This window comes from Bos javanicus, chromosome 12 (genome assembly GCF_032452875.1).
Source record: "Bos javanicus breed banteng chromosome 12, ARS-OSU_banteng_1.0, whole genome shotgun sequence".
Classification (NCBI taxonomy): domain Eukaryota; kingdom Metazoa; phylum Chordata; class Mammalia; order Artiodactyla; family Bovidae; genus Bos; species Bos javanicus.
Genome location: NC_083879.1, coordinates 21,676,744 through 21,689,912, shown reverse-complemented (window position 1 = coordinate 21,689,912; position 13,169 = coordinate 21,676,744). Strand labels below are relative to the sequence as shown.

The 13,169-nt window shown below is 41.5% G+C and overlaps 1 protein-coding gene across 2 annotated transcripts in view; it reads right to left on the bottom strand.

Annotated features, from left to right (window-relative positions):
* Window positions 1-4,098: 4,098 nt before the first annotated feature.
* The window catches only part of VPS36 (vacuolar protein sorting 36 homolog), a 31,926-nt gene continuing 22,855 nt past the window's right edge, over window positions 4,099-13,169 (bottom strand). For both annotated transcript variants that reach the window (XM_061434704.1, XM_061434705.1), the window contains exons 9-14: window positions 12,717-12,851; window positions 11,027-11,092; window positions 9,433-9,497; window positions 8,742-8,826; window positions 7,587-7,663; window positions 4,099-7,493 (exon numbers count right to left, since the gene is read on the bottom strand). In XM_061434704.1, coding sequence (XP_061290688.1) covers window positions 7,400-7,493; window positions 7,587-7,663; window positions 8,742-8,826; window positions 9,433-9,497; window positions 11,027-11,092; window positions 12,717-12,851 — 522 coding nt within the window. In that variant the 3' untranslated portion in view covers window positions 4,099-7,399. The remainder of the gene's footprint in view (window positions 7,494-7,586; window positions 7,664-8,741; window positions 8,827-9,432; window positions 9,498-11,026; window positions 11,093-12,716; window positions 12,852-13,169) is intronic.

Below are 13,169 nucleotides of genomic sequence, written 5' to 3'. Positions count from 1 at the left end.
GGGACTGTGCCCGGGGCAGCCGCGCCGCTCCCGCAGCCCCGCCCGGGACCGCCCCCGACGGCGCGGGGAGGGCGGCACCCGGCGGGCGGGGACCTCCGGGAGCCTGCCAGAGCCGCCCCGCCCGCTCTGGGCCGCGCATCCTTTCCTGCCCGCGCCCGGCTGGCCCGCGGCTGGACAGGAAACCCTGCAGGAAACGCGCGGCCAGCCGGGGCCTGCGGGGAGGAGCCGCGGACCCCTACCCCGCGACCCGGAGCCGGGTTTCAGGGCGAGCCGCCTTGTCTCCCCGCATTTGCGACCCAGTCTCTTCTCCTCCGACCCCTCCACCGCCCCCTTGTCATTATCTTCTGGGGGATCACGAGGCAGTCATTGAAGTTGGCTGTAAGCTTGGTTTCCCAGACGTCATTGAAGAGCTTCAAAAGAGAAGAGCTCACGAAGGTGCCTCTTCATTTTTCTCCGGAGCCAGAATTGGTTATTTACATTAAAAATAACGTTTTAAAAACTCGAATCCGGAAGTGTTCAAGTTGTGTTTTTAAAACAATAGGAGAGGATAGAGTTCCACCTTAACAGCCGGGCTTGTTTTTGAATAGAGTGAAATGTGCAAGACAGTTTACCATTAGCATACCAATGTGGTAAGGAAATCGGAGCCCAGATTTGGTGGTCCCTGGGGAGCAGGTGATTGGAACGAGGCTCCAGGAATCTGTGCGGGGAAGGGGGCGGTGGTGTGTGCGGAGTGGGGATAGATACATTCTGTTGGTTGAGGTGTGAATTACACGGATTCATTATGTATTTGTCAAAACATCCAACTTAATATCCGTTCATTTCACTGTTTGTAAATTTTATCTCCATTTTTAACTCAGAAATGTACCATTTGCAGGTCCTTGAATCTATCACTTAATCTTTTAAAAGGTAGCCCAATTATTCGGTTATTAGAGCTATCAGAGCTTATCAGAGGTACCAAATTTGCAAAGCACTGTACTGATTCAATCCAGCCAAAGATTCAAAAAAGGCTTTAATGTGTGGAATGAAAAAAATATTCAATGTGAGAGTTGAGAGTTGTTTTTATTTGGAGCAAAATGAAGACTAAAGCCCAGGATTCTCCTCTCAGATAGCTCCGAGGAAATGCTCCCAAGAGGTAGGGTGGGAGGTCTGTATATATACGTGGTTTGTGCTAGTCACCAGGCACAGATGTCTCTGTTGATAATTTTACTGTTATTCTAGATATAAGAGGCAAGAAACTGAGCTCATAAAATCTGTAAAATACCTGTCTGAAGGCCTGTTCTGGCATTGTTTCCCAACGCACATGCATGCATGCATGCTCAGTCATGTCCGACACTTTGTGACCCCATGGACTGTAGCCCATCAGGCTCCTCTGTCCATGGGATTCTCCAGGCCAGAATACTGGAGTTGGTTGCCATGCCCTCCTCCAGGGGATCTTCCCAGGCCAGGGATCGAACCCCCATCTCCTGCGTCTAAGCTTCCTGCATTGGCAGGCTGATTCTTTACTGCTTTGCCACCCAGGTAGCCTTCCAGGGCAGTGTCATTCTTGATCTCCACCCTAAACTCCTTTCAAGGGTATGTTAGGGTCAGTGATTGCAGGGACAGGTTACCAAATGCTTACAGAGGCAGGTAGCAGGTGACAATTTTTAGTTGGCAAAGGTCACCATCCAATTTCACGGTCAGAATGATCTAGTCCAACATCTATTCATTAACCAAGTGAGAACTCCTTTTAAATACATGCCACAAGCCCTGCCATTTTTGGTTTTGAAAGCAAGAGCTCATTTTAAGAGTGGGAGTTAGATGCAGCAGAAATAAAGTCCAGCCTGCCTCCATCAGTCAGTTCAGTTCAGTTCAGTTCAGTCGCTCAGTCATGTCCGACTCTTTGTGACCCCATGAATCGGAGCACACCAGGCTTCCCTGTCCATCACCAACTCCCAGAGTTTACTCAAACTCATGTCCATCAAGTCGCTGATGCCATCCAGCCATCTCATCCTCTGTCGTCCCCTTCTCCTCCTGCCCCCAATCCCTCCCAGCATCAGGGTCTTTTCCAATGAGTCAACTCTTCACATGAGGTGGCCAAAGGATTGGAGTTTCAGCTTTAGCATCATTCCCTACAAAGAAATCCCAGGGCTGATCTCCTTCAGAATGGACTGGTTGGATCTCCTTGCAGTCCAAGGGACTCTCAAGAGTCTTCTCCAACACCACAGTTCAAAAGCATCAATTCTTCGGCGCTCAGCCTTCTTCACAGTCCAACTCTCACATCCATACATGACCACAGGAAAAACCATAGCCCTGACTAGACGGACCTTTGTTGGCAAAGTAATGTCTCTGCTTTTGAATATGCTATCTAGGTTGGTCATAACTTTCCTTCCAAAGAGTAAGCGTCTTTTAATTTCATGGCTGCAGTCACCATCTGCAGTGATTTTGGAGCCCCCCAAAATAAAGTCTGACACTGTTTCCACTGTTTCCCCATCTATTGCTATGAAGTGATGGGACCAGATGCCATGATCTTTGTTTTCTGAATGTTGAGCTTTAAGCCAACTTTTTCACTGTCCTCTTTCACTTTCATCAAGAGGCTCTTAAGTTCCTCTTTACTTTGTCTCCATAACCTCGGGCAAATACTTAACCCCTCCTTTCCTCCACTGCAAAAGACATCTAATGTAGTCATACTGAAGTTTTATGGTGAATGAGTGAAATGTATAGAAAGCAATTTGCTCAGTGTTGATCTCTCACACACTCTCCCTAGAAACCCACTCTGCCTCAATCGAAGTTGCAAGGGCCTGGGGTCAGTGTGCTTGGTCAATTTTTAAATAAGAGCATTATTGAGATGTTTGGTCATTTTTGCTTTAATTTGAATTCTTGCCAAACTGTTTACTATATAGTTAAGACAGTTTAATCCTTTCTAAAAAGAAGCCAACAGAAATTTAAAGGAAAAAACTTTCAAAAGAACCGTGGTATGGTCTTAGCTGTATTAAACTAAAACAAGCTGGCTGACAAAGATATCTTGAGTAAGTGACTGGTCAAGGGATCTTTTGCAAATTGTGTAAAATGTGTTCATTATCTCAATAATACCCTTTATATAAATAGGGAGATTTTTTTCCCCCTAGATAACACTCTGAGAGACAAGCTTTAACTGACTTGTGATTATTAGAGCACAAGAAAGAAAATGATTGACCCAATTGTCACATTGTGAAAATAAGACCTTATGTGTGTGTTAATCTAACTTTTCTGGAACGCTTCCCACATCATGGACCTGGCCCATGTTATGGAATTTGAATAAGACAGCGTATCTCAGACAGGCTGAGGCTGGACAAGTGTGGATAAGAAGCCTCTTGGAAAGAGAGTAAAGGACACAGACTAAAGTTTCAGACTCAAGACACACTATAATTGAAAAGCCACTCAACTGAGTGAATACTTAACTAGGAATTTACCTTGTACAATTATTGATGTAGGTCACTGGGAATTCCAAAGAGGTGTTGTGTGATATTCCTTATAACTTAAAGAAATCTAATTTCTCTATTTTCTTGTGGCATCGAGATAACAGAGAACAAGATAAAAGACAGTCAAGTGTTGGGCTGGCCAAAAAGTTCGTAAGAGCTTATGGAAAAACCCAAATGAACTTTTTGACCAACCCAATATATGGTTAATTGGGTTTCGGAATAGTAGTTGTGTCCCGGAAACAGATTTTTCTAGAGCAGGTGGGAATGAGCAAAGTATGGTTTTGATTATTAGGATAGGGGTGGGTGGATGGGAGGAAATAACAAAGGGACGTCTGAACAAGGGCAATGTGGCCCAGGAAGAGGAAGGGCCTGATCAATGCCTTCCCCTGACCATCTCTTGGTTCTCTTGAGCCTAGTGGATCAGCTCCTCCTCTCCCACCAGACCTTCTCAGACTGTCCTCCATCAGAACAGAAGCCTCCCTCCTCTGTCCTCCAAGCATGGCACCCGTGCCCCTGCCATGGCACAGACTTCATTCCCATCTTCAGTTAAGGCTGCTCACATGTCTATGTCCCAGTGAGGCTACCCTCTTAAAAGCAGGGCCTGCATCTTATTCGTTTCTGTATCCCCCAGTGGCCCAGTTCCTCACACAAAGTCAACAGGTATTCAAAAATGTTTCTTTTTATTGAATTCAATGAGAGATGAAAGTAGGGTGAAGTGAAGCCCATTTATAAGCAGGCACACACACGGGCGGTCGCTCATTTGGTTGTCATTTCGTTGGACGCTTACTGTGTGCCAGGCCTCACTCTAGGCTGAGGGCACATCCGTGAACAAAGCAGAGAAAAATCTCTGCCCCCGTGGAGCTGACACTTAAGATCTATCATAAGGAGTAGGATCAGCGATACATTTACATAAATTCAGCCATACCTATCAGCATAGTGAAGAAAAAGGAAAACAAAAAAGACACACTTAAGTACTTTAATTATTGGTACTACAAAAGTCTACTGTTGATATATAGTCTTTTATTATATATTTTACTTGCTATAGTCATAAAATATTCATAGCCATGTATCACTTTACAGCCATTCTACTTGTAAGATTATATAGAGAACTTTATTGGCAATTTCAGAGATTTTCACGGATCATTTTGAGCATGCTTGATTCCATCCTTAAGCATAGTCCTTAAAACCTACCCATCATAGAAGTTGTGACTCTACTGTATCAGATGGAAACTCGGAGGTTGTTGGGCAAGGAAGAACCATTCTAAGTATCTGAACATGAGAATAATGACATGATAAATCCATGTCTGGTTGGCTTAGTCTGGTAACAGGGAACAAGAGATAGTACCTTCACATATATACACATGGTCAATCAACAGTGGAATTCACATCAAGAATTAAAAAAAATAAAAAAGAACAGTTCATGAGTCATTTCCCATTTTTTAACACAACTAAAATAGTAAGACCTTGAGGTCAAAAATATTTATAATCAACTTGATTATAAAATCTAAAAGAAAAAATCTTAATATATGGGTTTATTCTGACTAAACCTTTATCATTTTCATACATTTTCAAAGAGTATTTAAAAAGAACACCAAGTCAAGAAAAATCATTTTTAAATTTTGCAATAATTTTACTCTGTATACATTAATACCAATCATTTAACCCTGAAAACATTCTTCACTTGTACAATGTAAAAAATTGGACAGTATGTGACTAGAAATACTCCATTATCATAAAGCTACAGATTTGTGCTTTGAAGAGCAAAGTTAGAAAGCAAAAATAATAATATAACAGTGATAAGCACCAAGAAGACGGAACTTTTTTGCACTTAGGGCCTGACTGGTTGTATTCAAACATAACCTCTACCAACAAAGGCATGAAAATGACACCTTATTTGGCAAAAACAAAACACAAAGAACAAAAATATACATATAGAGGTCTGGAAACAGTGAAGAATGCCCACTTTAAAACAATAAAATCAATCATACCTGTTTTTTAATTAATGTGACATTTGCAAAACTAGATTCATGTGACTTTAGTTCACTTTATATAATTCAGACTGCTCCATTTTTGTTAATGTGTTGTCACACTAGTATAAGTAAATATGCTGACTCATGAGTCTGCTGTAATGAATCAACACCATTAGAGCTAGAAGACCCAGTAGCTCTAACAATCTTAGTTGCAACTCATTCCAACTGGTGAAACAGATTATTTATCTGTGTAATTTTTAAAAACTTTGGCCAGATGAGATATGGAGTGAATGAGATGAGTGTGTGTGTGTGTGTGTGTGAGACAGAGTGCTTCCCAGAGAGGAGTGACATGCCAAAAACCATACACAACGGCTCCAAAGACTTGGGCAGCCAGACACTGAATTTCCGCCCAGACAAATGAGAGGGGATGTTAAGGGGTGTGTCATCACCACGTGGAATCAGCGACAGATTTGGAACTAAGTCAGGATGCTTCAGCCATGACGTTCCCGTGACACTGGAGGATGTGAAGCAGCAACAGGGATCAGGCAGGGGTCAGGGATCGACTCTGGCTGCACGTGGAGGGTTTCCCTGGGTCTGCAGCTGAGGGTGCCCGGACCTTGCCCATAGGGCATCTGCAGCAGCCCGGCAGTGGTCCTCCACTTCTTAGTGAGGATGTCTCAGGGAGCCCAGAGTCTCAGCCTGAGCGTTTCTGCCTCCTGGTCTCAAAGGTTCTCTCAGTACAGATACCACCCGTTTTAGAGGCTTGGCCAAAACCTATCAGTGACCTTCCACTGCCAACTCAGCCTTGAAAGGGGCTCTCCCTGTGGTGTCCCTGAGTTTGAGGTAATGCCATCGGACTGTACGCCGTGTTGCAGTAATGAAGTCAGGCGGTCACTAGAAAACTCAAGCGATCTGGATTCAATATTTGCCAGTCATCTCAGTAATACTTCCTAGTGAGAGTTTCTCCACACAAATTATAATGTGTGGAGCAAAGGAAAAAAATATTGCTAGAGGATGATAGAAAGAGTTTTTTAAAGTTCAGCAGTAAAACTCCTCAAGGGAAGGAAAAGGAGACATATTAACATTTCCACTTTCTATTTGTCCATCCTTGGCTTTGAGGTAAAAGAGCACCAAGGTTCATGTAAAGCTAGTTAAAGGTTCTTCCAGGCTCCTCCACCCACACAACAATCTGAGGGAAATCCTGAACAGTCTACTTCCCAAATTTGTCACCTTATCTCCGGGCATGTCCATACAGCTCTTTAATTCACTAGCAAAATCCACAGCAGTTTTTAAAACAGAATGACATAGTTTCATTCTTTAAATGCCAGCCATGAAATCATCACTTAAAAAAAAAGAAAAAGGAACTAGTCAGATTATATATATGGAAGTCAAGAAAACTTCTCTTTTTTTTAAGCTGCTTTATTTGGTCTGCTGAAGACATGCCTATGGCTGCTTCTAAAAAGCCCTTAGGAAGAGCCTCACGTGACATCCTGCAGTTGGATGTTGTCAGGTTCTTAAACTACACTGTAGGTCTAAACTTCTTCATGAAAACCCCTCAAAGGTGCACACTAAATGCAAAGAAAACTTCTTTTATAATTCAGTGAATTTCAGTCAAACCAAAATAACGATCTAAACTGTCCAAACACGCAACTTCTCCTTCTCCCCCAATGAACTAAATTCTTTTCTTTAAAAAATGGTCAGATTTGAAGATCGAGTTAAAATCCACCAAATTTCCAGTTAAACTCTGAGGGTTTCTATACAACGGTAGCATGATTTTGAATTCATATTGGCATTCAGCTTTCTGTATTTTTCCTATATATATCCTAGAGAAGCTTCCTGGATCATAATATTTGGGGAGAAATTAAAAGGGTCTTGTATGATACTACAAAGTTCCAGTAATTCTGTTTATCAGGGTTTACCCTTAGCTCAATGGCATTCAACCTCTCCATGATGCAAGTATATGGATAACAAGTTATTTCAGATACAAAACTCTTAGCTCTGTGTCATAAATAAATTTGGGTAAAACCGCAAGCCTTCCACTGAATCATCTCGGCAAAGATGGCCCATCTTCTCAGCAAGAAGCAACCTAGGAGTCAAGGGGAAAAAAAACACCATCATCCATCCATTCATTCAGAAACACAAATGATAGCTACAAGTGAGCAGCAGAGACCTTGCTTACCTCTCTTTAGCCAGAAGGACAGACATTCCCACGAGCTTAGCAAACTCTTCTGATGTTAACGATCCCTTCTCTGAAACCTAACAGAAACACAGAGCAGGAAAAAAAATGTGATCATTTAGGCCACCTCGGTACTAACCTGAGAATATCTATGTGTATACTCAGGAAATAATTGACTGAATTTTCTACTAAAATCACTCCAGAACTAAAGCTTCTTCACTAATGCTTAAGTCTACAAAAGTGGAAGGACCCAAAACAAACACTGTAGACTGAAACATTGTGTAATAGGGAGTGTGTGCGTGTGTGCGCGAGGTCCCTTAAGTGCTGTCCAACTCTTTGCGAACCCACAGACTATAGCCCGACAGGCTCCTCTGTCCATTGAATTTTCCAGGCAAGGATGCTGGAGTGGGTTGCCATGCCCTCCTCGAGGGGATCCTCCAGACCCAGGGATTGAACTCGTGTCTCTTAAGTACCCTGCATCCACAGGCGGGTTCTTTACCACTAGCGCCACCTGGGAAGCCCAATAAGGGCAATGTACTTCATAGTCTGAAAAGGAACATACAACAAATTCTAACTGAGTGCATAGTACATGCTCCAGCGAAGGACCCTTATACACAGGACTGGTTTTAAGTATGTGATCGGAATATGTATAGTCTTGAAACTTTCATCAAATTTAAAATAAGAATATTTCAAGGTCCTAACAAATAATCAGTTTGGCCAGCAAAATCCACCTAAACTACAGTTGCTTTCCATATTTTTTGAAGCAATTATTTTACAAAACAATTTGCAATGTTTACAATGCAGCTTACGTGGGTATGACTAAAAGAAAAAGTTCAATCATGGGTAACACTCTGACAAAGTTAAAAACTTACTCTCAAGGCTGAGTTTCAAACAGAAAGGGAGTAAGCACCTCCCTCATTCTAGCTCCCCTTACTTACAAAATGTTATGAGTGTTGGCAAGTTTCAAAGAGCTTTCAAAGTATAAATGTGATGAATAGTCACTCATTGTTAATGATCAACCGTTTTCAATTGGGTCTGTGAACATTACTTTTTAGCAAAGTTAAATTCAAAAGGAAATCCTGTTTCTCAAGTTGCTAAGCACTGGGGTCTTCGGGGGGCAAGCTCTAACGAGGGAGGGAGGAAACGGGGTCCCCGTACCGTCTCCAAGGCTGAGGCCACCATTTCCTCCTCCTTGTGGGACTGAAGTTCAATGACCATGACGCCGCTGTCAAACACGCGGAGTCTAAAAGTCGCAGAAGGGAGAACAAAGCCGTGAACATCTGGGATCTTGGACCCTCGGGGAGGCGAAAATATTTTTTTACTTTCATTTATGCCCAGGTCTGAGGGCAATATTAACACAAAACAGCATTTCAGATACAACGACCATGGGTGACTAAAGCATAACCAAAAAAGCTCATAAACAGTTAATGAAATTCTGAACTGTAATCCACGTGCTAAGTAAAATATGCCTGGCTACTTTTTTTAAAACCTGAGGATAAGGAAAACACAATTCACAGCTGACTGTACTTCCAGGTCTCCAGAGACTAAGACAAAAAAAATTGTGTAAGGACAGAAAGACTGGTCACTGTGACCTCATGGGAGGAGCCCACATTGGCAAGAGTCTGACCACCTGCCCCTGAGGCCCTGCACAGCCCTGAGAAGGATGGAAGCTGGGATGACAGATGTCCATGGTACCAGGTGATTCCTGCCCACATGTGAGAAACAAACTTCCAGAAGAGTGACGTATATGCTGGCTCACCATGCAAGAGGACAGACCTACAGGGCTGTTCTGTCTACTCAGGGTGGAATTGTGACAACAGACGGCAAACTTCCCACAAGGTTCTTTTACCTGAGAGGTAGTTTCAGCGCTTCCAGCATCTTGCATGCATTCACTAAATCTTCTGGTGAAAGCAACTAGAGAGGGGGGGAAAAATACAAGTTTACCATTTACACTGCAAATTTAATAGAGTGATGCTATGTAATTATGATGACCACTCAAACAGAAGAGATAAGTGTAAAATGATCATGCATCAAGGATTTTAGGTGGCTTACTCACTTACAAGGCAAAAAGGATTAACAAAGAAGCAAAGACATCTATTCATTAGAGCAGTGCTATCCAAAGAAATATAATACAAGTCATATAGGTAATTTAAAACCTTCTAGTAGCCACGTTAAAAAATACACAGATTAAATTAATTTTAATGTATATATTTTATTCAACCCAAAAGAGCCAAAAATTTGCCCTGTAATTGATATAAAAATCATTAATAAGATAGTTAACACTTCTCTATTCTATACAAAGTCTTCTAAATCCAGGGTGTAATTCACACTTACAGCACACTTCAATTTGGACTACCTGCATTTCAAGTTCACGATCGTCACCTGTAGCTACGTAGTGGCTACCCTTCTGGCTCACGTGGCCTTGAAGAATCAGTTCAGTACAGTGGTGACCAGCAGCTGTGAGTCACACGGAATAGCTCCGGAGCCAGTCCAGCCTGAGTCCCAATCTCTGTCACAAGACTGTCTCCTGATAGAGCCGTGGTCAAGCTTTTGAATCTTCCTGAGCCTCAGTGTCCTCATCCCCTAATTGTCCCCCAGATGGGGAGAGTAAAAGTAGCTACCACACTGAGTGATGGGGAGGATAAGCAGAGAACACGTGCAGAGCGCCTGGTGGATAATAAGTACCCACCGGGATGATTACTATGACTGCTCAAATTAAAACACAGAGCAGAGGGACCTCCCTGGTGGTCCAGTGGTCACTTCCAATGCAGGGGGATGTGGGTTCAATTCCTGGTTGAGGAGCTACGATCCCACATGCCGTGTGGCACAGTCAAAAATTTCAAAAAAACAAAAAAATACAGAGCAGAGCTTTGACTTGGGGAACCTGGGTGAGCACTGGAGACACATGTGTGAGCTATCTGCGTGGAGGGCAGAGAGACTGCACAGACAGACCCTTGGAGGCCAAGGACATGTGAGTGGAAAGGACAGCGAGAGCTGAGGTGTAGCTGGGGCTGATTCTAAGCCAAAGGAACAGGGCAGCTTCCCCACTGTGTTATCAACAGGCAATCTGAGTCCAGCCAGGTTCATTCAAAACAGTTAACAATCACAGAGTAAGGTCACCAGGCATAGTCTTGCTCATCACGACACAAACACAGGCTATTAGAACGCTGAGGTATCACTCAATCTAAACCCTATCTTAAAGGTAAAAACCCTGAGTTCCAGAGAGGTTAAGGAAGCTACTCAAAGTCACTGAGCAAAACCAGGAACAGAATCTACCCTCTGGATCCCAGGGCAGTGTTCTTTTTCACTGCACCACACTGCTTTTCAAAATATCAATACTTTTGATATTCACAGCCCTTCCTCAGATTGTATTCATTGTAGGAGAATTTGTATTCTATCAAGAAAGTCTATATTTAGCCAAAAGCATATCTAAAAATTCTTACTTCCATTCCTCGAGCTCGGTTTACTAAACAGTACACCTCTGTAAGTGACATTATTCCCCCTCGTTCCTGTTAAAATATTAAATAAAAAGAAACATTATAATTAGCACTAGTTAGCACTTCCTAATAGAAATCATAATCAGAGCAAAATCATAAATTATAAAATTTCTTAAGAAGCTTTTGAAAACTATATTTACACACCAGGAACCTATTCAGATACCAGGAGGCACTTCAAATTCCCTATTTGGACTTTAATACTATAATTACTGTTTTAACATTTACTTAAATAAAAAGAGGGGTTGGACACTATGTTTCAAAAAGTGTATTTAAATGTTTTAAGTTATTCCAGCTAATAACTAAATAAATGATGGAATTAAATATCACCATTTTGCAACCCCTAATGAAGTAACAGATATAGATAATGACTGTCAGTAGCTGTTAATATCACACAAAAAAGATAATCATATATAACATACCTTCTGATGGAAACGCACAAAACCCTCTATGGAATATTTTTATTAGGACAAAAAAAAAGAACTTCTAGATATAACTACCAATTTACAGGGAACACATAAGATGGTGAAGCATGGTAACTTACAGTTAGCAAAATCCAACTCTGAAACACTGTAAGATAAACTACTAGCTTCTTCAGTAAATAAATTGTATGATGGGAAAAAAGAGATGGGAGAAGGAAAAACCCATAGAATTAAAAAAAAAAAAAAAAAAAAAACCTTGAAAGAAATCAAACATTTGCAATGTATCTTGGCTTGAACAAATCAACTGCAGCAGAAAATGTGAATACTAACTAGGTATCCAATAATACTAAAAAATTATTTTTTAATTTTTAGGTGTGAAATGGGATTATAATCACATTTAAAGGCATCTTTATCACTATAATTACATAGTTAAATGTTTACAGGTAAAGGGATATGATGTCTGGGATTCACTTTAAAATAATTTTGAGTGGAGCTGGATGATGGGGACATAGGGATTCATTATGCTATCCTACTCTGTCATCTGTTTGAAATATTTCTTAATACAGGTGCTTTAATAAAGTTTTGATTCCCTGAATAATGTTAAACTAGAATATGAAACTGTATTATGAAGTTATTAATAGCACACGGTATATGAAAAAAATGTGTCTAAAATATATACATATTATATATTTCCTTTTGAAAATAAGAGATAAGAAAGACTTTTTGTATCAAACAGATTTAGATATCTGAAATGGAAATTAAAAACAATTTAGAAAATTATTGACAAAGAATCACTGCTAAGTGCTAAGTCACTTCAGTCGTGTCCGACTCTGTGCGATCCCATAGAAGGCAGTCCACCAAGCTCCCCGTCCCTGGGATTCTCCAGGCAAGAACACTGGAGTGGGTTGCCATTTCCTTCTCCAATGCAGGAAAGTGAAAAGTGAAAGTGAAGTCGCTCAGTCATGTCCGACCCTTAGCATGGACTGCAGCCTACCAGGCTCCTCCATCCATGGGACTTTCCATGCAAGAGTACTGGAGTGGGGTGCCATTGCCTTCTCCAAAGAATCACTGAACTAGTTTAGTTTATTACTGCAAGGAAAAATAACATGTTGGTTGAATAGAAGCCACATCATGAAAGGAGTTAAGCTCTTAAGACCTCTGATGACACAAAAATAATTTAACACAATTTAAAGAGACCATTAAGATTTTGTTTTTACCTCCAAAGGTGCCTGCAGTATTCCAGCCAGCTGTTTGGCCAGCTGCATGTGGTACTGTGTGCCGGAGCCATAGGTCTCCCTGGTAACCGGGTTAGCTATCCCCATGCTCAGCAAATAGGATTTAAACCTGATGGTCTATAAGGAGAGGGAAAGATACACAAAAAGACTATGCAGATTTAGTCTCTCTACCCAGCATCTGAAATCCACCAGACATTCAGTTCCACTCGATTATTTCTATATCTACCCATCTCTTCTACTGTGTTTCTATGCTGTGAAATATATGAGTGAATTCCTAGTATTTCCTGGCATAAATCGGATCATTACTCTCCTCCTGCCTTAGTATCTCAGTTTCTATTTACCCCACAGGTTTGGTGGCAGATGAGACTCAGGTAACAACCATCCTTCTGCTTAATGTCAACCAAATGATAAAACCAAAAACCTAGGAAAACAGCT